The sequence below is a fragment of the Meleagris gallopavo genome, chromosome 5 (assembly GCF_000146605.3).
Source record: "Meleagris gallopavo isolate NT-WF06-2002-E0010 breed Aviagen turkey brand Nicholas breeding stock chromosome 5, Turkey_5.1, whole genome shotgun sequence".
NCBI classification, from domain to species: Eukaryota; Metazoa; Chordata; class Aves; order Galliformes; family Phasianidae; genus Meleagris; species Meleagris gallopavo.
Window position 1 is genome coordinate 43,956,660 of NC_015015.2, and position 24,278 is coordinate 43,980,937.

The 24,278-nt window shown below is 42.8% G+C and overlaps 1 protein-coding gene across 3 annotated transcripts in view; it reads left to right on the forward strand.

Moving 5' to 3' along the window:
- The window catches only part of RIN3 (Ras and Rab interactor 3), a 56,088-nt gene extending 35,584 nt beyond the window's left edge, over positions 1 to 20,504 (forward strand). For 2 of the 3 annotated variants that reach the window (XM_010711845.3, XM_019615841.2), the window contains exons 5-10: positions 473 to 564; positions 4,037 to 5,494; positions 7,524 to 7,832; positions 15,689 to 15,820; positions 17,999 to 18,162; positions 19,323 to 20,504. In XM_010711845.3, the coding sequence (XP_010710147.1) occupies positions 473 to 564; positions 4,037 to 5,494; positions 7,524 to 7,832; positions 15,689 to 15,820; positions 17,999 to 18,162; positions 19,323 to 19,631 (2,464 nt within the window). In that variant the 3' untranslated portion in view covers positions 19,632 to 20,504. The other variant, XM_010711846.3, reaches the window with a different exon arrangement.
- The last annotated feature ends 3,774 nt before the right edge of the window (positions 20,505 to 24,278 follow it).

The following is a 24,278-nucleotide window of genomic DNA, read 5'->3' on the forward strand; positions in this document are numbered from 1 at the left end:
TTTTTTAATTGAGGTAGGAAGAGGTTTAGCAAATTGTCACCGGGCAAGAGACAAATCTAAGCAGTTCACTGCCAGCCTGAAAGCTCCACTAAATTGTCTCAGACCCAAGGTGTGTTTTAATGAAAGTCAGCTACCATCCTCTGAGAAACTGCATCTATTTGTATGGGAAGTTATTATTAACCCTGTGGTGTCCCCTGACATGACATTACTGCTATTTTCAGAGGAGGAAGCCCCAGCGGTGGGGCACATAGCATCACTGCAGGAGCTGGTGATTGCTTCTGCACTCAGAGCAGCCCGGGTTGGCACAGTGCACATGATTCCTTGCTGGGTTCTGGTGACATTCAGTACCTTTCAGAATGGGACTGAAATTGTGAGCCAATTCTATCATTAAAGCAATGGTGAAATCTGGAGTTCCTAGAAACTGAGGGATTTATTCTTCTACTAGTTTTTTGCTATGTTTCTTTTTTTACAGGGATTTGCTACCCTTCACCCTGAAGCTACCACAAGCAATATTAGAAGCCCGTAGCTTTCAAGATCTTGAAATTATCTCTAGTTTGGGGACAGGTAAGTCCCTCAAAGCTGCCCGGGTTTCTCTGAGGCTCGTGACAACTACAATGCCTCCCACAGACACAATGCAAGGGTGAATAGATAAGCTGTTGTCTTCAGAACAGGTGGGGAAGCCTGAATATGAGTGGGAAGACATTTGTTGTCTTTACGGAAGCACACTGAGGAAAAAAGTCCGCATCACTTGGGCTTCTATGCAGGGCATGAGACTGACACTCCCAGTGCATAAGTTAGGGCATGAATTTATGAATTTCAGCAGCTGGAACAGGTGCACAGCCTCTTAGGATAGCCTACACACACTTTAAGTAGTTGACATCAGGGGTATACAAAAAGAGGAAAACACCTTTACAATTTCCCCTTTGGACAGTGCTGATGGAAATGCAGTATTTTTGTATTTTGGTATTTCTGCTTCCTATCACTGATTTTCTAGTTGGTAGAGAAGTGTGTAGCATCCCAGCATGTTCTCCTGCCTCACGTTAACACGATACAGACTATTATTTTTAGAGACAGCACCAAATGAGCAAATTTTAGATCAGAAGTGTGCAGCTATGGAGTTGGGAAATGCAGTTCTGTTAACTAAAAGCTCTCTTTCCTATTTCTTCCCATTAACTGCACTCCAGTTGAGATGGCTGTTACAGTCAAAAAGTGTCTCTTATGTTCCTTTGATTTTCAGTTTTCACTCAGCTGTTGAGAACAATGAAGCAATGCTGGAAGCAGAAGAGTTAGCTCACTCAGAGATACTCAAAAGAACACCTTGGGGCTTTTGGGATCTATTTTAGAATCTTCTGCATTAGAACTCCCAGAACGGATGGGTAAACCCCTCTGGTTTCAGTTCAGCCAGCTTCGTTGAATTTGGCCAAGCAGATTTGCCTCTAACACCATCAGCATCCTCTATTTTGAGTATGTTCCAATTCTTAAATATGGGTGTTCAACCAGCAATTTGAAATAACATGCTGCAAACTTATTACTGATTTTATGGTTATAGCAAATGTAAACTTTTGGATTAAAACACGAAGCACATCATGATTCTCCAACCCTTCTCTGTAATCTGAGCCAACAGAGAAGGTCATGTTTCTGGCAACAATCTCCAGCACTTCTGAAAGAAAAGATTAACTGAAGCACAAGCACTGAAGCAGTGTTGGTTGTAGTCCTCTTCTCTCGTGTACACTGGTGGTCATAAAAGTGGTGATGGCTGCACGTTTGTCAGCCATAGGGCAGTGCATGCCAGAGAAGATTCTGACAAGTGAGAAGAAATGTTATGTAGAGATTTCCTGGGAAATGATGGTAGTTTTTTGGGATGTCATGCTGCCTTGGTGAGGACAGAGAATGGAAAAAAGAATGGTGCTGTTTACTGGAAGAAAATTTCATACAATGAAACAGTACATGCTTCCCAGTGTGACTCTCCCAAAGGAAACTCAGCATTGCTTGAAATTCTAATATAGTGATTTTTATTTATTTCAAATTGATGGGGGAACAGTGGGAGGTTGAGAAGTGAAAATAAGATGTTTACCTGCAAGCCGGATTGTTCCACAAAGGATCTGGTTGCAACATATATTGCAGGTCCTCCAGCCTTGACTTCTCTGGTACAGAAAGTGTTTTACCAGGAGAATTAACATGATTGCAGTGCACAGAAAACGTGTATCTTCATAGAAGTGCCAAAGTCTTCAAATAACTTCTTAATTGGCCCTCCTGAGTGTAAGCTAAGGGAAGAACCAGGACAGCAACAGAAGTATCAGAATGCCCACAGCGTGGCCTGGCTAGGGAGCACCTCTGTGAAGCAGCTGTGTAGCCCTTGGTAAGAGCACCACGGCCTCATTTGGACCCTCTCAGGCTGAGTGGAGCATTACATTTGCTTCACAGCATTTTATCCTTGGCCTCTACTGAGAAAAATAACCAACTTCCCTTTTGTGGATTGGCTTACTCACCATTTTCTCAGCCCAGGAGATTCTGCAGCATTATATACTGACTTCCACTGCTCTGTATTTGCTGATACACAGAGGACTTAGGGCATTTAAAGAAAATCGTGACCCAGACAGTCTCAGATGTGAGGGGCTTGGCAGCATGCTGGTATTGCATCTGTATGTCTCTTCCTAAGAGCTGCTGTTCCTGGTAACATTTCATTTTCAGTTTCTTTTCTCTCCTACCTCTCACTGTAGGAAATGAAAAGCTCAGCCTTCCAAAGAAAACATGGTGAAGTGTTCTTAAATTTGAATTAACCATGGATACCAGCCTAGGCTAAGAAGGGATAACTCAACAATTTCAGCTGGATAAAAATGGAAGGGAAGAGCTGGTATCTAACTCTTACAAAGCTTCAGGCTTGACACCAGGCATGCCAGAGTACTTTAGTTATCTGCATCTCTGTGTTTCCAGGATTTCACATTTTCCCCATGTTTTCATCCAGGGAATACCCTCAGAAGTTTTCCCCTTTTAGATGGTCAGAAAACACAGTTTGCAGGATCCTCTGTTTCCAGATGCTTCCAGGAAAGGATCCTGAATCAGCAGCTCAAGGAATGATTAAATGCAATCAGACCAGCTTAAATATGTACTGAAACTGTTCAGAAGACATAAAAACACTTCAAAATGTTTTAAAACAATTTATTGAAAAACAAATTCTAATAAGAGGTTTGTAATGTATGGAAATGACATCTGGCATCTGAATCATCTTCCTTTCCCAGTCACAGCTGGTGGTACCAACATACTATTCTGTAGTCCTTCAGTATAAAGCCCTCATACATATGCAGTCTTTTGCACTATCTTTCTTCTCTTACACATGCAGGTGGACAGTCTTGAAGCAAGGTGCAAAACAGGGACTGGGCATGGCTGTGGACAATGATTATCTGAGTTGTAGAAGTTCAAGATAAATGTTATCAGTCAAAGTAATATTAAATGATATAGCAAAGTCATATATTTCTGGTCTGGTTGTAGTGTAAAGTGGGATCAGAGCTCTATGCAGACCAGGATCTGCTACATGAGCATACTGTGGAACTTCAGCTGATGCTCCTGGTGCTTCCAACAGATGTGTATCCAGGCTGCAGGTCCCAGCCCCACAGCTTCCTGCAACTTGCAAGAGGGAAACTGCACCTGCCTGCAGCCTTCACCCACCACCTGTCTCTGCAATTTGGGCAGTGATCACTAAGCAAACCATAGACTCTTTTGCTCAAATAGGCATATTTACTGCTGTACCTTTCTGCTCACTTAGGACAGCATGAATAGCTCTCACTAGAAGAGTGTCCAAAAATTGCCAAGAATAATTCCTGTGGTGACCCTTCTGATATCCTCCCCTGGTTTGAAATATCTCACATGCATGAAGTATCAACTCTTTTTTCACACTGTTTTGTGCAGAGGTGTGAATGAAGTGTACTATTTCTTTTAACAAATGTAGGACTTCCGCCTACAGTTAGCAGTTAATTTTTTCTACAGGAGTTTTTTTCATTTTTCTTTTCCTTCTCTCTCTTTTTTTGATTTTTGGTAGACTTTTGGGATTCCTCTTTAAACCACAGAATGAGCACAGAGGCGTTATCCCACCCTGCAACAGACTCTGCCCTCAGCACGGCCCAGGCAGACGGTTTGAGATCTACCCAGTGTGTTGCAAGTAGCGCAAACCACTGCTCATGTGAAATTGAGCTGTCAATAGGAAATGACAGGCTGTGGTTCGTGAATCCTATTTTTATAGAAGAGTGCAGTAATCCTTTTCATCCAGACTCACCTCCTCCCAAGGGCCATGCTGTATGCTCCAGCCTGCCTCCTGCCACCACCACGTCACCCCGCCGCCCCCCACCACCCCCTCCACACTCTCATGGGCAGAAGTCTTCCCTGAAGCTCCCATGGGAACCCATGACGGCCTGTGAAGAAACACAGCTTCTTCAGCCACTGGGCAAGAGCATCAAGGAAATGAAAACCGTGGGCGGTGACGGTGAGGAAGGGAAGCAAAGCTGCTCTGACAAGGAGCCATTAGCCGGCAGCCTCAAGAAGGGCCCCCAGCCTGCTGTGCCCCCGCGGAGGCGGCCATCTGAGAGGGCCGCAGAGGAGAGTTGCACGGGTAAGCCTGCAAGTTGTGAAACACCAAAAGGGGAACAGACTGAAGAAAAACAAGAGCTGGACACACAGAGAGAAGGTGAAAGGCTGTGCAGGAAGGCTGCAGAAATGCCTGGAGAGGTTCCTGAGCAGGCCGTGTCGCAGTTTCAGGAGGCAAAGCCCGAACCTGCAGAGAAGGAGTCCATGCCTGAGGTACAAAGTGATGCCACTGAGAAAGGAAAGTTGCCTCCTATCCCACCGCCCAGAAGGAAGAGGCTTTCCCAGGCACCGCAGGTCCTCAGCTCCTGCCAGTCAAATCACAGAACGGTGGTGGAGCAGCCTGCAGTCACAGCTCAGGCTCAAGGCACGGACTGCTCAGCATCAGCAGCAGGCGCTGCCACTGGCACCAATGCTGAGACCGAGCAAGGATGTGGCCGCAAGTCTGTGAACTCAGCTGAACTGAAGGGCTCGCACTTGTCCCTGGAAGGCCTGGGAGGCAGTGCTGCAGCCCAGACATCAGCATCTGAACCAGACTCCTACTCCACCAGCAGCACCGAGGATGACCTGGAGATGCTGGCTACTTCATCTACTAAAAAGACACGCTCCATGATCTTGGGCAAGGCCAAGAACAGGCTGTCCTTTGTCAGCCTGTCCAACGTCTTCACAGTCTTTTTGTCTAATGATAGAAAGCTGCAGAAAAAGATAGTGGAGCTGGCACAGGATAAGGACTCATACTTTGGCAACCTGGTGCAAGACTACAGAGTGTACAGTCTGGAGATGATGGCAAAGCAGAGCTCCAGCACAGAGATGTTACAAGAAATCCGAATGATGATGACGCAGCTGAAGAGTTACCTAGTGCAGAGCACCGAGCTGAAATCTCTGATAGATCCAGCTGCCTACACTGACGAGCAATTAGGTATGTATTTGTAATTTACTAGTTCTTGGGCAAGATTTGGGAAGGCAAGGAGGGAAATGAGATCATGTGGACACAGGTTCTGCTTTACAGAAATTATAAATCTGAGGGGGTTGAATTGAAATCTGCTGTGCTGTTCCAGCATTTGGAGAAGCAGCTCTAAAAACTAGGATTCCAATGAGGGGGAAAAATTTATTCTGAATGTTTTGAGAGAATGAGTTTAAGTAGAAGAGATGCATGTTTGTGTAAGGGAGACATATACGTGTATGTGGATATACATGCATAAAATTATGCACACATATATATAGGTATGGACACATGCACCAAAAGCTGTGCTCTGCAAGACAAGCCCTTGCACAGGCCCATTCCCGTGGCCCCCTTCCCCAGGCTCTGTGGTGAGGATGGAGAGCTCCTTGCTCATGGTGTACAGATAGAGGGCCAGTTGCTATCCCACAAGGAGGGACAGACTGCAACCATTTGGAGTGGCAGGCTAGAGGAATCACTTGATCCAGGACTGCACAACTCAGCCTCGAGGCAGGGAAGAGCTGCCTCTTCCAAGACATCTGCTGGCCCCAAAAATGCAGCATTCATGTCTCTGTGCTAAATAAATTAATTGACTTTGGGGAGGAAAAAATAATCCTTTCAGCCATTTGAGGGTGTTTCTTCAATGTGCTGTGAGGAATAATGTGCCAATTCCCTTCTTGCTTAAAAGTATGGACTGGCCTAAGTTTAACATACGTCCATGTGGGAGCATACAAAAGGCTGCAGGATCTCGATCCTCCTGTACAGCCAGAAAAAGCATTCATGCACATACTCTCACACTCTTTTGACTTAAAACTGTTTACTGAGGATCTGAGAACCAATGCCGAGCTATTTATGAGCTTCCTAAGCTGGCCCAGAGCAAACTGGGAGCTGGAAGGCCCCCAGCTCAGAACATGGCCAACCGCCATGTCTCGTGGACCAGGGTGCTGCTCCATTACATGTTGGGACCCAGAGGTGATCAGCTGCTCGTCTCAGCATTCCCTGCTGGCTTCCTTCTCACCCAGCAAAGGCTTCAGGTGGCCCTGCAGCCCCCTTGGCAGAGTGAACCTGTGCCAGCCTCTGACATACCTCAGAGAGAAGAGCTACTGTTTCACTTCTCACGCATCTCATCTAAGACCTACGATATTTACCCTAGTAACCCCTTTCTTGGAGACAGAGGGATTTTCAGCACAGGGAAGTCTGTCATTAATCTTGTTTAAGGAAGGTGGAAAGGAATCAGAAACAAGTGTCCTTTTTGTGCTTGGCAGAGCTGTGTGAGTGCAAGGATTACCCCACCTTCACACAGACATGCTTCATTAGATCCTGCACTGCTCATCTGCAGTTCCTTATCAGGACAGTGCAGCTCTGCCAGCCTAGGAGGCGTCTGTCTGCTCCTGCAGAGGACAGAGATCTCCACCACACAAGACTTACCATTCAAATCCCTCCTGCCTCAGGCTGATTTACTGGAATCCTTAAAATAGTTACACTTTGTATGCCTTCTGCTTCATTCCTCTCTGGCTGAGCAGATGGACTTTTTTAGCAGTGACCTGTTTGCCACAGTGCAGGGGTGACAAATGATCCATGCACTCCTGCTAGCCCTACCACTGGTTTCTAGGGTCTGGACAACAGACAAAAGGCACTTTCTCACAGTCTCTCCTGCTTCCTTTTCTCTCCTGCTGAGTATTAAGCAAACGTTCAGTCCACACAACTTCCTCTTCTACAGGTGGCATAAGAGTTGACTTAAATATCAGTAAATTAGAGTAACTTGAGCAGGAAGGGTGAGACTTCTGACCAAATGTCAGTGTCTTTCACTCTGGCCTTGAGCCTTTCCAGGACTTCTGGTGACTACTGGTAATAAAATATTTACTTTCTGAAATGTAAGTTCTGTTTCCTGCTCAAAGCTATACAGCAGTGCATGAATAACCATGGTTTTTTTAGGAGTCTTACTGGCACCTCAACTCCAGTGTTGATTATTTACGATGGATTTTTGCATTTTCCCTTCTCCATGCAGATATGATTGCTGAGTCGGCTTTGTACAAATGTGTCCTGAAACCTTTAAAAGAAGCCATCAATTCTCACTTAAAAGAAATCCACAACAAAGATGGATCTTTACAGCAGCTAAAAGAGAACCAGCTTGTGATACAAAACACAACTACCACTGACCTAGGTGTCACAACCAGTGTACCTGAAACTGTTGTGTTGGACAAGATCCTTCACAAGTTTACAACCATGCACAAGGCTTACTCCCCAGAAAAGAAAATTGGCATCTTGCTGAAGTCCTGCAAACTCATCTATGACTCCATGTCTCAGGGAAACCCAGGTATGACACTCCTAACATGATGATACTCCTCACTGGTCTTTCACAGGAGCAGGGTTTATGTTACAGTCAGTGTGATAATAGAGTGGAGGTAGCTATAATGGTCAGTGTGTTTGCCAACAGCTCTCCATAGGCTGTGTTCAGATTGGGCTGATTAGGTTCTGTGAAATTTTCCGCACTAATAACAGGTACAATATGTTTCCTGGTTAATTTCAAGCTCCATAACTCCAAAGTTTCAGCTTGTAGCACTTTACTGGCAAACTCTAGAAATGAATGTTTGAGAAATGTCTCTTGATTTGGCTCTGACAAAGTTTTGCCTAAATTGAGCAGGAGAAGTAGAGTAGTGGTGCTGTGTGTTACGAATTCCTGATGCTCCAGTAAATTTCAAGAGCCACTGCTAGGCTTCTCTGGTGAGAGGAAGCCTGTACTTAGACTTGAGGCCAACCACTAAATGCACATGTTAAGCCCTTATCCTGCAGGCAGGATGCATTTTTGCAGATAGACCAGTAAACCCCATCCTCTAGGAGCTTGCCTTGTCAATTTAGGAACTTTCTTTGTATTCTGGGGAGTGGATTACAAGCTGTGCACACACTTGGAGACTAGCCATGTGCTTATATGTAATGATCTGCAGTTGTTCAAGAAGTTAGAGTCTCCAAAGATGTTTCTAACTGCTCTGCTTTATTTTCCACTGCCAACAACCATGAGGCATTCACACAGGAGCTGTGTCTCTTTTGAGCCTCATCTCAGTGACCTTGCTTGAATAGTATGCAGCAGAATTCAACAACCCATCTAGACACATGAGCAGCAGAGCATGAAGCCACAGCAGGGCTGAGCCTATGCTGCAGAGTGGACAGGATCTCTGACTGCCTTCCCATCCTGTGAGAAGATTTGGACACCCATAGGGGAATTTGCAGCAACTATTAAAACAGCTGTGTTACTTTAAGTTTAAAAGAATATGTGATGGAGTTCTAAGATTCAAATGCCACATTAAAACCTACCCAGTGGATTAATGGTGGCCTTCTGATGCTGGTGGTATATTTTGTCACACCTCAGCTAGCTCAGAGTTGGAATTTCCCTGTTGCAGGAAATACTGTTGTGTCACCTTATGCGGAAGAAATTATGGGCCAGTGGACCCATTAAAAACCCTAAAAGTTCAAAATATTTGGCATTCAAGAAATCAGGTAATTTTCATTGTGATTTGCTGTTCTACCCAAAGCACTTCATTTTGGGCATCTCAGCTGTTTTCTTATGTCAAATACTACTGTGAGTAGGATGCGGTTCAGAAGCCAAATTCTCCCCTGTTCAGCCAATTCCCTACCCAACATATGTGACCATTATTGCACATCAGCATGCAGTTAGAAGGAAACTGGCCTGGCATTGGGGATATGTACTCCTGTAAATTTAGATTCCAGAAGAGGAGGAATGCTATGGTCTAAGTCATACCAGACACAGCACTCAGAGACAAATACAGTGAGACATCCTGTAGAACACAGTTAGAAGTAAAACATGTCAAACACCCTAGATCACAAGCATTACTTCAGTTTTCCACGTGGCAAAGACAAATACTTAGCAAACTGAAATTTTTTTTCTGATGAAAGATTCCCAGTTGTTGCTGCGCAGAAGAGTGTGCTGCGGGTTGCTCAGGCCAGATTTCAGCATGTAGTTCTTTCCTCTGACTGCTTCAGAAGCAGAACAGGGCACCTTTTGCTTTCAGCAGCCCCAGGACAGTGTATTGCTCTTTGCACCGGAAGAGTAGAGGCCACATTCTGTTTCCTGTGCAATTGCCTGTTCTTCTTTTAGCTCCTTTTACTCACTGCTGAATTGGTGAAATCTCTCCTCTTCCAAGGTCAGCACACGCAGAACGCAAAACTAATCTTTCCCTCTGCTACAGAACCTCTGTCAGAAAAATTATCTGTTCAGTAACGCTGTAAGTACGTATGTTGTCTTGTTTAATTTGCAAGTTCAGGTCAGGTCTTTATCCACTTTAGGCTGACTGCAGAACAAGCTGACCTGAAAATATGGGTTCATATCTACAAAAAAAAAAAAAAGCACGAATACAATCTAATCAAACGCTTTTTTTTTTCAGACACAAGACTTTTAACATATTGGGATCCATGTACATTAGTTGAGGTATCCAGTTGGTACCAAGTTTTCTTTAAAGCTGAGGATAGTCAGAACTATGTGTACCTATGGCAGTACCCATCTTTGTACCATTGCAAGAATTGTGAAACCTTGAAGTCAGCCTTGATTGGCTCCATGTTGATCCCATTGTTTTGAGAAAAGAGGAATTTGCTGGCTTGGTTGTTAGAGTTAGAAGAATGCAATTTAGATAACATAACAAAATATGTCTGATAAAGTGGCTGTGATAATTTATGTTAGATACATAGACTATGAACTGAATGGGTCAAACTGTCAGCTGGCACAATGCAGCATCTCTCCTTCAAGTTGAAAGCAATCTACTTATGGATCTGATTCATCACCAGGAATCGAGAAGGCAGGTTCACAGTCATTGTCGGTATACCTTTCTTCTAACAGACTTCTGAGCACAACCGCAAGGTTTAGATGTATGTCGGAGCAGGACTCATCTCCAGCTATATCTGGCTGTAGGTGGACAGATGGGTATCACATACAGCTTCTCATTATAAACCACAGAGACTTAGGAGGTGGAGTTCAGTTGATTCATCTGGTAAGAGGTAGGAGTCTGCTTTAGGGTGAGATGATTCATGATGTGAGGTGAGATGATGATATTGAGTAGTTCATCACTGGCTATAAAAGGAGTTCAGGGGTAGTGTTCAGGTGCTCATGTATATAGTGTAGGCAGTGATATTATTAATGAATCCTCCCAGAAGGGACAATTATGATAGTACTGCAGTGTCTCACAAAGCTTTTCCAAGTTCTGGGAAAATTTAAATAATAGCAGCATATGTTTTCAAAATGCAACTACAACTTAAAGATATGTAACCTTCCTGCTAAAATTACTAGGAGTAATTAGATAGAATAACATACTTTAAAATAATAGAAAGAGCGTTTGGAATCCTTTTGCAGATTGGCTAGCATTTCTTGCTGTGTGTGCTAGAAGAATTAAGAGGTGGGACTCAGAGGGTGCTGTAAGCTTTCGACAATCTGACTGCTCCAACATCCCAAAGGCTTTGTCTAGTAACCACAGGCAGAGCTGGGTGCATATGTCGTCTATATAGAAGCACTATAATCATTTGCAGAAAGAGGTGCTTCTTGTTTATCTTCCAGAAATAACTTTTCTCAGGCAAAATGTCATAGGTGTTTTGAATGGTAGAAATCTCTACTTTTTGCTGTATCAAACACACAAGTGACACTTGTGGAGTCACAAAGAGATGCAAATTTGCAATATATGCAGTGGATACTGGCAGCAGTGTAAGTGGAGCTCCTCGCCTGTGATACCTGGGAGCTGCTGCTTTGCAGAAGAGAATTGATGGAAAAACAAAACAGACATCAGTTTATGAAGAAATACTAGGTGAGACAGACAATCCAAGTTTGGTCAGTGTGTGAGCAGAGAAGACCAAACATGGGAATGCTCTAAACATGAGTTGGAAGCTTGAAAGGTGGGGAGGCTACTTTATGAAGAGGTTCAAGGAGAATGAGCAGAGGAACAATTTTCTTTCTGCAACATTTTAAAAAATTTTGGACTACTTCAGATTAGGAAGTTTCATTGGTAGAGTATCTTCGAATTGCACTGAGTGGGATTGTAAGTTCTAAAACTGCTCCATACTATGAATGGTGTTGGCAAGGTGACTGGCCCCAAAACATCTGATTTAGTAATTTCTATTTGCATAGTTTTGAATGGTTAATAGATATGCTTCTTTTGGAAGAATAGATAGGATAAATATATATTCCACTGAAATCTTTCTGTTCCCTAGATTTTGGGATGATATTTACCATCCTCTGTGGAACTGAGCAACTGGATATTGGTTGCCCTGATGTGCTCCCATATGTTGACAAAGCTGACAAAGACATGGACAGCAGTGTGTGTGTTTTCAGTAGGATAGCTGAACTGGCCTCAGTCAGTGTTGCACCAATGCTAGAAGCTGTTAAAACTGCATCCCACTATTCATTATCAGATCTCACTTCTCAAAAGGAATATAAAGTTATACGTAAAAGCATCACTTTGTTATTCTTAGAAAGAGGATATTTCTATTTAATTTACTACTAATGAAGGCTGGTAGACTAAAGATTACTTCTTTCTTCTGGCTAGTGCAATTCCCGCATTTGAATTAAGAGTACATTCAAGTTTTTCAAGGAAAAGTAATTTATTTGATCTGTAAAACATGTTTTTGCATGAAATGGATTCATGCAGTCCACATGTATTAACTCAATTAACTGGACTGTAAATCAAACCTTGCTGAAGTAGTATATGATGGACAAGATACATCAAAATGCCAGTGAGTAGAAGGATGGTCACTTTTTTTAATGATATTAAAGAAATCCCAGTTAACATTTCTGTGCCTCAGGTTTCTCAGCTATAAATGGAGACTAAAATTCATATTTCTTGAACAGCTAGACATCATTCCAGTGGTTGTAAACTACTAGAACAAGATGAGGAGCATCATCGCTGAGTGCTGGTTGTCAGAATAACCAGGGGGAGAAGAAATACATGAATGTGCTAAAACAGGCTGCAATTTCCTTATGGAGGCTTGGGCAAAATTCCAGTTGCTTTAAATTGGGTATTTAATTAATATCCATTCCATTCAAGCACTGCATCCAGCCAGGAGCTGAAGTGGTATTTGCTTTGATATAAACATAATAGGATGGGTTTGTGGCAGAAGAGAAGGCTTATTTTAAGCTTCTTATAGGTATTAATGAAATAAATGTTCCCTGATCCTGCAGGAAAGATGGGAAAAAAACCCAAGCAAGTCCTATCTGGAGTAGGACAACACCACCTTGAACAAACAAGCTCAGTCCCAATGCTACTGAGACCAGTGGCAGGGTCAGAGCTAGATTTAACTCTGTCACCTGCAAACCTACTGCTCTGTGAGACCACAGACTGAGCTGGGCATGCAAAACTGCAGGCTTGACTCTGAGTCAGACTGGAATTGGAGCCTGCAGAGAGCAGCCCTGCTGCAGCCACAGGGTGAGCAGTGTTAGGGCCAGCAGTGCCACCACAGTGCTGTCCTGGTGCTGGGGAGAGGCGGGCTGCAGGACACTGAACAGCAACCATTGCTTGGGTGTCTTGCTTCATGAGAGTTGTTTCATGTATCTTTGTGCCTCCTGCTTCTTGTCATATTCGAGCTGCTGACAAAACCTGTATCCTCATGAAGGGGCTGAGATACAGGGCATCTCCAGGCTGTCCTGGGTCTGCCTACTGACATGTTCAAGCTACAGCCTGTGCCCATGGGAACACCAAAAGTTTGTGGCAACACACGGATTCAGAATTAGATCCTGGATGGCAGCTCTGCTACTCTGCTTCTGCTGATGTCAACTTTAGCTACAGACAAATATATTTAAGAATCAGGCTTCATACAAACAGAAGTGGATTGAAACAATGTCTAGTAATTTATGCAGTTTATGAGTATACAACATTCGAAGAAACATTATTCTTTCTATTACTGCATTCAGACATCCTTAAGTGAGAAGGCAGTGGAAAATAATGGACTTGGTGCCTACTTATAAATAAAACCCTTTCTCAGCCAACAAAAGAGAAATAGAGAGATTCTGTAGACACTCTTGAAAAGTGTTCTCTAACTTTCATTTCTGCTGACAGTAAAAGTCGATTGCTGGGGATGCCAAGTTGGTAGATTCCAGATTGCTGTTTCTGCTCAGCAACGGGCAAGCAGTCTGTTGGATGTTTGTTGATCTCTTTCACTGACTTTAAAAACAATCAAACTAACAAAACCAACAAGGTAGAAGTTTTTTTTGTTTGTTTTTCCTACTAGATAGGAGTTCATGTTGTGAACCGGCAACTTCTTTGGATGTAGTAGGCACAACATGGGTTGGTCATGGAGATGAAATGCTAGGGAAGATAAAAGTCTGCTGTGGGCACTGCAGTGAAATCCACTCCTGGCTTTCAGGAAATCAGGAGTACAAGATCACACCACTCATAAGTAACTGCTACATCACTAAGAAAAAGGTTTAAAGAAAAAGAGCCAAGCATCTTCTTTAGTATTTCATCTTTCTTAGCACTATGTCTATACAGAATTATCTGTTGGCATTTGATTTAGTTAGCTCATAAGGAAAATAGGGCTTTTCTCAGTGCAGTTTTGTAGTATGCTTTCATGTCTCAGTTGAGTGTTTTGCTACACAATACTAAATAGCTGTAATACTAAGCTGCTTCTATTGCATCAGTATGTGACAGTAGCAAATTGGAGCCTTCACTGAGCTGAGGCTTTCAGATACACAAGCTGAAACAACAGCAGAGAAATAAAATGTCCCTCTAGATATTAATGATCTTTTATAGTTAAGATGAAGACTTGGGGCCATGTTGTTTAACTGAAAATAGCCATAATAGAGCAAACAGAACTGAAAGAGTTAATCCAGCTTTCATTAAATAAATTGTGATGTGGCGTGTGCAGTCTCTGTTCGATATAGATTGAATTACAGATCTGAGAATCTCTCATCTTCCAACACTTTGTTTTAACTGGATCAACTTTCTGTTCACTACATATATTACTGTTTATTTTAAAGCCACGCTATTGTTTTTTCTTTTTATCAGGGGTTAAGCTCATGTCTATTTGAGGCTTCAAAAGAATATCTTTCTTTGCCAGTAGAGAATCTGTATCAGCTATGAATGGCAAAAAAGGAAAGCTGACTCATGGCAAAGATTTGAAATAAATCAGTGGGAACATTTGAGAAACGGGAATTCATTCCCCACCATGGAAGGGCATGTGGACTCGAGGCCAAAAATGGCCAGAGCATAACTTCACTGCAGCTACACCAACGATAGTTCTTATTCTTTGAAATAAGGCAAGCAGTTCTCAAATGAGACGCACGTAGTGAGTTCCAAAATGATGAAACCAGCACTTCAGATGAGGAAAACTGCCCACAGTCTGAGGGAAAACATTCAGAATGAAAGTAGGGTTTAGGTTAAGAACAATCATCGACCCTGACTGCTGGGAAAACAGGCTTGTTAAGAAACTTGGTACTACATGTTGCCCATGATAAATTTGTGACATGTTGATAGGAAATGAAAGCGTCATCATCACTTTGCATGAAAGTATCTTTTAAATAAGGAAATTTGTCATCATGTTTTTTGCAGTTTATGTAGTAAATCTTCTGTTTGGGTTCTAATTTAAGTAGTAGATATTCATAATTGTAATGATTAATATGTGTGCTTTTTTGTCCTCAGAGCTTTTACTGGTTACTTATAAGGTCACTTTCTTGACTTTGTTATTTTAAGCACAAGGAATCTTGAGCCCGTGAGGATCTGTTTCTGTAGCACTTGTTGAGCACCAAGACTGAAAACTAGTCTAGACATTGTGGAAGGGATTTTTTTTTCCCAGCTAGACACCGTGGCTGGAAAGAAGCTTCCTTTTAGTTTCTAACTTGGGAGACTTTTAGTTAAGAACACGTAGTGCAATGATTTGCCTTGTGAAAAATTTGAATATGTGTGTTAGGAGAATATATTCTCTTAGACTCGCTCTACATGTTGGACTGAAGAGTTAAAAAAAGGGATGTTGGGCCGAGGAGTTAAAAAAAAGGGAATCTGAGACAGTGTTTCTTAGGACTTACTTTTTTTATCATTTTTTCTTTGCTTGTGCTTTTGATCTTTAACTCTTGAGATAACTTAAGCGAAAGTCAAAGACATGCTGCCTGATAAGCTGTTACTATTGTATTGAGATGTGCCTTTTTGGTGAGTTTATTGGGATCATTCTCTGTTTCTCTTTGCTCAGGGAAGCCTTATGGTGCAGATGACTTCCTCCCTGTGCTCATGTATGTGTTGGCCCGCAGCAACCTGACTGAAGTCCTTCTGAATGTAGAGTATATGATGGAGCTCATGGACCCTGCTCTGCAGCTAGGTGAAGGTAGAGTACTGTATTTGCTCCTTGGATATTCTCTTTGTAAATCATTATTTACCCCTCTTTAATGTTTGTGAAGACAGGGCAGCAGGGCTTTGGCTAGATTTTATGGATGAGCTTTGGCCAAGCCTTCCAAATCTGAAGCTTTAAAATGAGTGTTAAACACTTCAGTGCAGTGACCTTTGACACCAGCTAAAAAAGCAAGGGCCCAGCACAAATGAGATCTGATGGATTAGTAACCTAAATAGGGACATCTAGTGTTCTGTGGCTGTAAGGCTGGAAAGTCAAAGGGTCTTTGCCAAATACTAAACTTCTGCAATCCATTCCTTTACTTTTATTTATTCCACTGAGAAAAATGAATAGTTCTTACACTGCACTGTATGCCTTGGGCTATACATGATTCTCATATCTTGTATGTGAGTAGGGTGGCTCGTTTGACTGTGTGCTTTGGCTGAGTACCACAGTGAGGCAGAGAAAGGAAAGTAAATTTAGAGAGAAATATCAGTTTTGGTTGTGGATAAAGAGCTCTGCTATTAAAAGGGTAAATATCTGTGGGCCTTTTGCTTCTCAAGTACAGCCTGGGAAGCAAATGTTACTACAGACAGGATTATGCACTCTTAATTAGAATTACATATAATTTTTCACTAAGTAAATCGATAAAAAGAGTTTTGTTTTAGAATTTGTTTTGGTAAGTACTGAATAGTAAAAAGGAGTTCCGGATAAACAAGGGCAGACTAATTTGATTTGTATTAAATGGAACTTAAATCTGTAGCTAAAGAACACATACATAGTGCAAAGGGGAGCAAAGAGAAGGAGCAGTAGCAATAAATTGCATTAGTGAAGGATTTTTGCACAGACTGATGTTCCTGCTGGAAAAAAAAATTGTTAGCAGAAAAAATGTTGGCATAAGCATAGCACTTAGCTGACATAATGAGCTGTTTTTGGTAACTGCACTGCCCACAGGTTCTTCATTTCCAAAGGGCATGCTACCAAGCTGGTTACTGAAGTCAGCAGGATTGAGGAGCTCAGGAAATCAAAGGCAGAGCTTGCTGGAAGTTCTTTCAAGTCAAAGATGCAAAGCCTATGTGAAATGTATACTGCAGCCGAAGGGAAAAATTGGTAGGGAAGTTCCAGATCACACTGGCTGAATAATCACGTCAGAAAAGAGGCTGAGAGTAAATGCAGATACAGGGGATGAAAAAAGAAAGAATAGCTCAGTGAAAAAAGCTCAGAGATTGTGAAGCACAGTGCTAAAATGCTTGAGCTCAGTTTGTGCCTTTCAATGTTAAGTGATAAAAAGTGATTTGGGCACAGAAATGAAAGTAAACAAAAGAAAAGCAGAAGGCAGAAAGCTGTCAGACTAATATATAAAATCACTGCAGTTTGGCTTCCACATTAAAAATTTACTTTTGAATGGGTTTTTGTGAGAGCAGTGACTACTGGTTGGGCGGTGTGCCAGCGCCATCCAGAGGCAGCTGCAGTTATTACAAAACATTAATAACTGCCACCCAGCTTATTGGATACTTTGTCCCAGCTCCCCCACAGCCAGGGTGAGGGGAGAAGCAGCAGGAGGCTGCAGAGGGGCTGAGGTGGTGGGCCAACGTGGGGCCAACGAGTGACACGAGCAATAGCGGCTCCCTGAGGCCTCTTCCTTTTGGGCCTGACTTCAGGCTTTTACTGTTTCATCCCCTCTTTCTCTGGTTTACTAAGATTTATCCCACTTAACTTTAAAGAGTCCAGGCATTTGTCTCATCCAAACATCTGGGTTTGTGCACACGGTGACTTGTCCTTGTAAGTCCAAGACCTCTTTTAACTGATCCCACAGAGGACCTGGGCTTTAAACATTTCTGCAGGGTATCTGAAGTCAGGGTGGAAATGTAAGCTTGTACTTTTTCTACAGAACATAGTGGGATTGTCACTACTTCCTTGTGTTATGGGGAATGCATCTACCACCTCATCAGTCTGGACAGCTGACATTGCTGTGAAGCAGAACAGGGTGGAAAACACTGTAGTCATTAGGTTTCCTTTCTCTTGCACTAACACCAGAAGCCCCACATTCCCTGAGGTGAGGCATGGGCGGTGCAGGTGTTGGACAGTTGCCTCTGAATGGGCACAGGCAGGATGGAAATGGAAGTGAACCGCCCTGCAGGTGTGATGTGCATGCAAGACCTTTTCTTTTTGCAGGCTCCTATTATTTAACCACCACCTATGGGGCCCTGGAGCACATCAAGAACTATGACAAAATCACTGTCACACGGCAGCTGAGCGTGGAGGTGCAGGACTCCATTTACCGCTGGGAGCGGCGGAGGACGCTGAACAAGGCCCGGGCTTCTCGCTCATCAGTGCAGGTACTACCTTGTGTTACTGGTAGGGAAACAGCCTGGCAGATGGATGGGCTCTGTCCATATTTACTCGTTTTAAATATGATAATTATTTTAAGAAAAAAACAACTCAAATTACTATTAAAGAGGAGAGTGCATAATATGCAGGCTTGTTAGCTGTGAGTGCTCACTGTGTGAAGGTATCCCCATGCATGGGTGGTTGGGTGCTACGATCCTCCAACAGTGGTGGGATAGGAGACAGGACCACACTGCCCTGTCAGCCCCATGGCCTGCGATCAAATTTGTACCCACAGAGAGGCAGCAAAGGCCACCTCAGAGACTTCACAGTGTAAAGCTCAACACTGCGAACATTGAGGTGAAAACCAGGGGAAAGACTTCTGAGTGGGAGACATGGTCCAAATAGCCACATAGAAGCATGATGTTTGTTATCCTTTACATATTGCAGTCAAAACTGTCCCTAATGTTCCCAGAACACATGGATATTTGATGTGTCCCATCCATCAGTCATCTGTCTCTGAGTGCTTCTCTGGCAGTAGCTCATAGTGAGTACTTAGAACAATAGTTCAGCAAGCAAATGCCATGCTTTGTTGCTTTCCATCCCTCTGAATGATGGAAAATATGCAAGTTCATTCTGGTGGAGGTAACTAACTTCTTGGCATATTCCATGTGCCCTGCACCCCCTACTGGCTGCCTTACTGATCTGCAGATATACTCTTTAAAAGCAGCCTGGAGTCCGCATATTTGGCAAATATGTAGGATTTAAACAGTCTAACAGTCTGTAGCTTTCTCACTTTTTCTGGAAAATCTGAGTCTACTCAGATAGAAATTGCTGAGAATTTTTTTAACTTCACAGATACAGTCCTCCCTGGCTAAATGCTTTCTAGATTCTGTTCCTCATAGGTTCAGCAAGAGGAAAGTCATCCCAACAGTTCTCAATCCCTGAAACAGGGTACAAGTAAATGAGCCTCCTCAGCACATCTGCTGTTTCATTCCTGATGAAAGGAAGTTTGGAGGACACTCTCTCAAACATGAGCATTGAAGAATGGCTGGATATTTCGGAGTGCTTAGGAGTTCTGTTTAGCTTAAGATTTGGGGCTTGATTTTTCCTCTTTTGGTCCTAAAGTTACTGTGGTAGCTGCAAGATCTATCCTCATGTTTCTCTTCAGGACTTCATCTCCATTTCCTTCCTGGAGATTGGTGCTCAGTCAAGGACACTTGCCTCACGGAATGATACCACGACTGAGCAGCTGTGCCAGCAGTGTGCCGAAAAGTTTGAAGTCTCCCATCCCAAGATCTATAGGCTTTTTGTTTATGTCGATGGCCAGTGGCTGCAGCTGGACAAAGAGGCCCTTCCTCACCGTATCAAAGCCTCGCTGCTGAAGAGCGAAAACAAAAAAGATTTCCATTTTATTTATAAACCAATAGAGTACAAAAATCCACCAGTTCCAATTGTCAGAGAGACTGACTTTTCCTAAAGGTCGTGCTACTCTTTTGTTGAGTTTGCTGTCATCCTGGAAGGGCTGGATAGCTTATTTTGTGCGATCCTCTGGCAGCTGCGGATCTTAGGTCACTGGAGCTTGGCCTTCACCAAGGGCAAGGTGTGCTAATTGTAGATGCTGTCTGAATATAGGGCATTTCTCAGTGAAGTTCAAAAAGGAGCATTCAGGAGAACGTTAGCCTTTGGAAAACTTGAAGTATCAAACCACAGAACCTCCCGCTGGCAATGCCAACATTGCAGAATGTAAATGGACAGAGGAGAATGATCTCAGAGATCTTGTGGAAAAGTGGACATTTACCCCATCATAAATGGTGGCCGGTGCAGATCACCTCAGTGCACAAGGCCTTTGAAGGGTCTGCACACACCTCAGTGCTGTTAGGAGGTAAGACTACATTTACACCTAACATCTGTCAACTCAGTTTGATTAAAGAGTATTGGCTGCTGTATGCAGTGGCACAGGATTGCCACCTAGAGCAGAACTCCATCTCTGTCTTGCTGTCTACAACACAAAATTGCCTTTGAGATCCAAATATTCACAAACCATGCAAGAAGATTCCATACATTGACAAAGAAAATATTTTCTGCCATTTATTTGTCACTAAAGTCAGGTGACATAGGCATTTTCATCAATGTATTTTTCTTAAAGATTGGAAGTGTTCACCATCAATGTACAGCTGTTTAAATGACATTAGTTGTATGATAGCGTCTGTTGTATATTTATTTCTATGTGTGATACGGTGCAATTGTTTTAAAATAAGAATTTGTAAAGAACTTAATAATTTTTCCAATGTAGCAAAGTAGACTAAAATTTGAAGTCAAAGAGCAAGAATAAAATAGCGGTTCCTTTTTACCCAGTTGTGACTTTCTCTATTGTTTTCATTTCTGCATGTCCCACTAGATTGTTACTTCAATCAGTTCAGGCATTTGAGACAAATGTTGCTAATTTTCCTCTCTATCTACCTCTACTTTCTGTCATTCAGTCATTGCAAATTTAAATTTCCCTGCAACCTGAATTTCCACAAAATAAACTAAATTATTGGAAAAAATGCATTCTATGAAATTAGCAAGCAACTTTTCAGTATTGGATAGTGACAGCAGAGCCTTAATTGCAAAAAAGATCTTTGTCTTCTGGATGCTTTCCTTCAGGCAAGATTCCACTGCCACTGTAGCCTCCACTGCAGAGACAGCCATGGAATCAGGCCTAGCAAAGCTCTAGACTAGAAAGGTGGTCATGTTTTACTGTGGGTTTTGCTCAAAGCTGCTGTTGTTTCCTCTCATTAACATTCAGAAACAGAACTGGGACGTGTTGGACCAAGTTGCTTGAGGTCTCTGCTCTATGCCTGAACCTCCAAACGGAAAATGACATCACATGTGGCTGGTCATGCTATCAGTCTCCGTGGCTTGAAATGTCCATGTGTATGTGCATGAGCCATGGCGTGCAATGGCCAAATGTGCATTATGGTGCCAGACCATCTGTGCATCTGCCAGCCTGGGCTGCGTGCGTATGTTGTTGGGAAGGGATGACAGTGAAGAATGAGGAACAGTGAATAGCAGCAGTCTCAGTTTTGAGGCCATCACATGCAGAGCTTGTGCTGGCATGACACCAGCAGGGAACTGACTGCACATTTTTGGTTATTCGGTCATTTATACTCATGTGCAGCTGTCAGTACTTCTGCCATCCCCCAGGGCTGCCCACTTGCAGGGTCCTGTGCTGAACGCAAGGAATTAAGCTAGGACTGATCTTCTGCTGGATATTTCTGGGGAGAGACTGGACTTGGCAGCAGACAGGAATGAGCAACAGTTATGCAAGGAAGAGCCTCAGGCACCTGACAGCACCTTGGGGAGGCCATCACCCACAGGCCCTTGGGCGAGGGCACACCAAAAGTTGTATGGCTGGGCAGCCAAGCACGAGGAAACTGCTGGTGCCAAACCACCATAAGGCAAACAGTCCTGAAGTCAGAACTGCCAGAGAGGAGAGGAGAGGAAGGGGAGAGAAAGAGTAAGTATCAAGCTTTTACAAAAGCCCTGAAATTGCACTTGCAAAACTTTCATCTGGCATTACAGCTGAAAAGGTCAAAGTAGATTTACAAAGATGTCCATGGACTACTCCCCACTCCTCTGAATTCAAGGGATTTATCTCTTTAATGCAAGTTACTGTGCCTGGCAGTGAGCTGCCTGGATGGAAATGCCTGTGCTGGAGCTCAGAGCTGAGGAAGGTGCACCTGGCCTGGTTGAGCATATCGTGTAGAGAAGGTCAGCATGTCCTTCCTCTGGCTGCTGGTACCTGGAATCTCTCAGCACTTTGAACTAGTCTCTGACATTCAGGCAGTAAGAAAAAAAATGTTACAGATGAAATTATCACTTTTAAATACTCCTTAGGACTTTGTTCATTGGCTTTGTCATGGGGTATTGTCACGCTACAGACCAACCAGTTAAAGAGGTACAGTCAGTCTGGAGATCTGTGGCCTCCTCTGGTTAGTCAAGACGGTCACACCGTGACTCATGCCCTGGACCTCACATGAGAAGTCAGCAGACAAGCATTTCAGGAGACTTTGACCAAGTATAGTTGTGTAATCTGGCCAAGGTCTCCTCAAACACTTATTTCCACAGAAATATTGTGCAACGATCACTCATCTATGCATAAGCAAAGGATCCTGGTGTGAGAGAGAGAAGACCTGCTGAACCTAGCAACAGCTCTCAAGAAAAAAGAAAAAAAGAACAAACCACAAAGCCCAAATAGCCACTTTGTGCCCAGAGCTGGCCTAACACCACACAGTGCCAGTGATGAAATCTGTCAATAATTCACTGAAATAATTACACTGCGAGGTCAAGTATGAGCTAGAATGAAAGTCATTGAAACTAAAGGCAGTTTTCCTGCCGAATTCAGGAGTTTTGGGCATCAGCATGCATCATTCACCAATCTGATAGATACTTTGACAGGTACTTTGCACAGGACTCTTATTTTCCATCAGGAGTGTCTCACGATGGCGGGGCCACCCAGCCCAACCCCCCCTGAAAGCACTACTGCTCCCAGGACTGCTCAGGCTTGTCCTTTCTGTGCTGCAGGTCCCAGGGCTGGAGATCATGCAGACCTTCAGATGACCTGCTCCAGTATTTCAACGACACGCACTGTGAAAAATGTGTTCCTTGTCCTCAGCTGGGGTAAAAACCCACTTGTCCCATTAGGTTCCCTCCTGGCACTCTTTCCAAGGTCAGGGCTAAACACAACTATTCTGCACAACACACTCTGACCTGTTCTGGTAGATGCTGACAACTTACTGGGAACCAGCAGCCTTACTTACTTATTTTTAAGTAGTTATTTCTACATCCAGTGTTCTAGGAATTACAGTCTGTGCAAGTATGTGCCTGAAGGAAGAGTAAGGATATTTGTGCTTACACAATGCACCACAAACTACTCTTAAGATTGACCTTGCACAATCCTAAAATCATCTTCTAATCAGGTTCTACCACCATCCCAAAATAAAGAGCCTTCCATACAGGCATTAAGCCAACATGATGCTATTTGGAGACCTTAACATAAATGTATTGATCAGTGCAGGTGAAGGTTGTGGGTCTTTTCATTCTGCAGAGTTGTTTCCTGTGTGACTGCACTGTGGATAGATCTCCACATTTCAGCTTTGCATCCTCACAGCTGTAAGTGCCTGCAGGAGAACATGAACAAATCTGTGCCAGCAGTTGGTTTTTCATTTAACAATTATTTGGAGTCTCTCAGCTGTAGAGTGATGTAGAGTATTTGTGAAGAACCTAGAGAGCTTTTCTTTTCCTTTTACATTCTATACATGAAAAACCAAAAGACAAAAAGCATGCCTGAATGCTGTCTTATTTAGCCTTTTTTGTGTCTTCCGGAGAACATCTGCAACACATTAATGCATTCCAAAATTTCACAACTTCTTATTTATAAATCTCCATCCATTTCAATTTTTACAATTGAAAGGAAACCAGCTACATTAAAATAAATAAATAAATAAATAAAAAGTATCTTAACTTTCAATACCCTCAAGGTAAACTTGAATTTCTTGATTGAGTAAACCTGTGTTTCACTGCTTTTTACCTTGCCCTACCCATAATGAAGCTAATTGTGTTCTCAATCACAGCTGAAAGTGCTAATGCTCTCAGGTTTGATTCTTCTTAAGGTAAATGAAAGTTCAGGTTTAGCTCCTTTCTCTTTTAGCTCCTTGGAGTGGATCTACTCCAAATTCTCACCATCTTGCAGATCCATTATTAATTTTATCCTGTGTTTTTCTTTTCTCACAAGGATGAGATAATTTTGTCTATTTATTTTATATTTTGGGAAGCTCTCTGAAGTATTTCTGCATCCTGTCTCCATGTGTAAAAAGGTATGGACAATCTAAGACTATTTGGAAGTACCTCATAGCTTCTAATTTGCTTTCCTGTTTGTTTTTTATTGAGTCATCTAAGGAAACAGATAAGGAATATGCCTTTAAATATGTTCTGGGGCTTTTGCATTTCTTTTTTGTTGTTGGTCTTGTTCGATACAGTCTGTCTTATAAAACCTTTATGGAGGTTAAATAACCACTTAATGCACTGTCGTGAAGGAATTAGCTCTCAATTCATTTCAAGAAATGAGACACTTAACACTGTG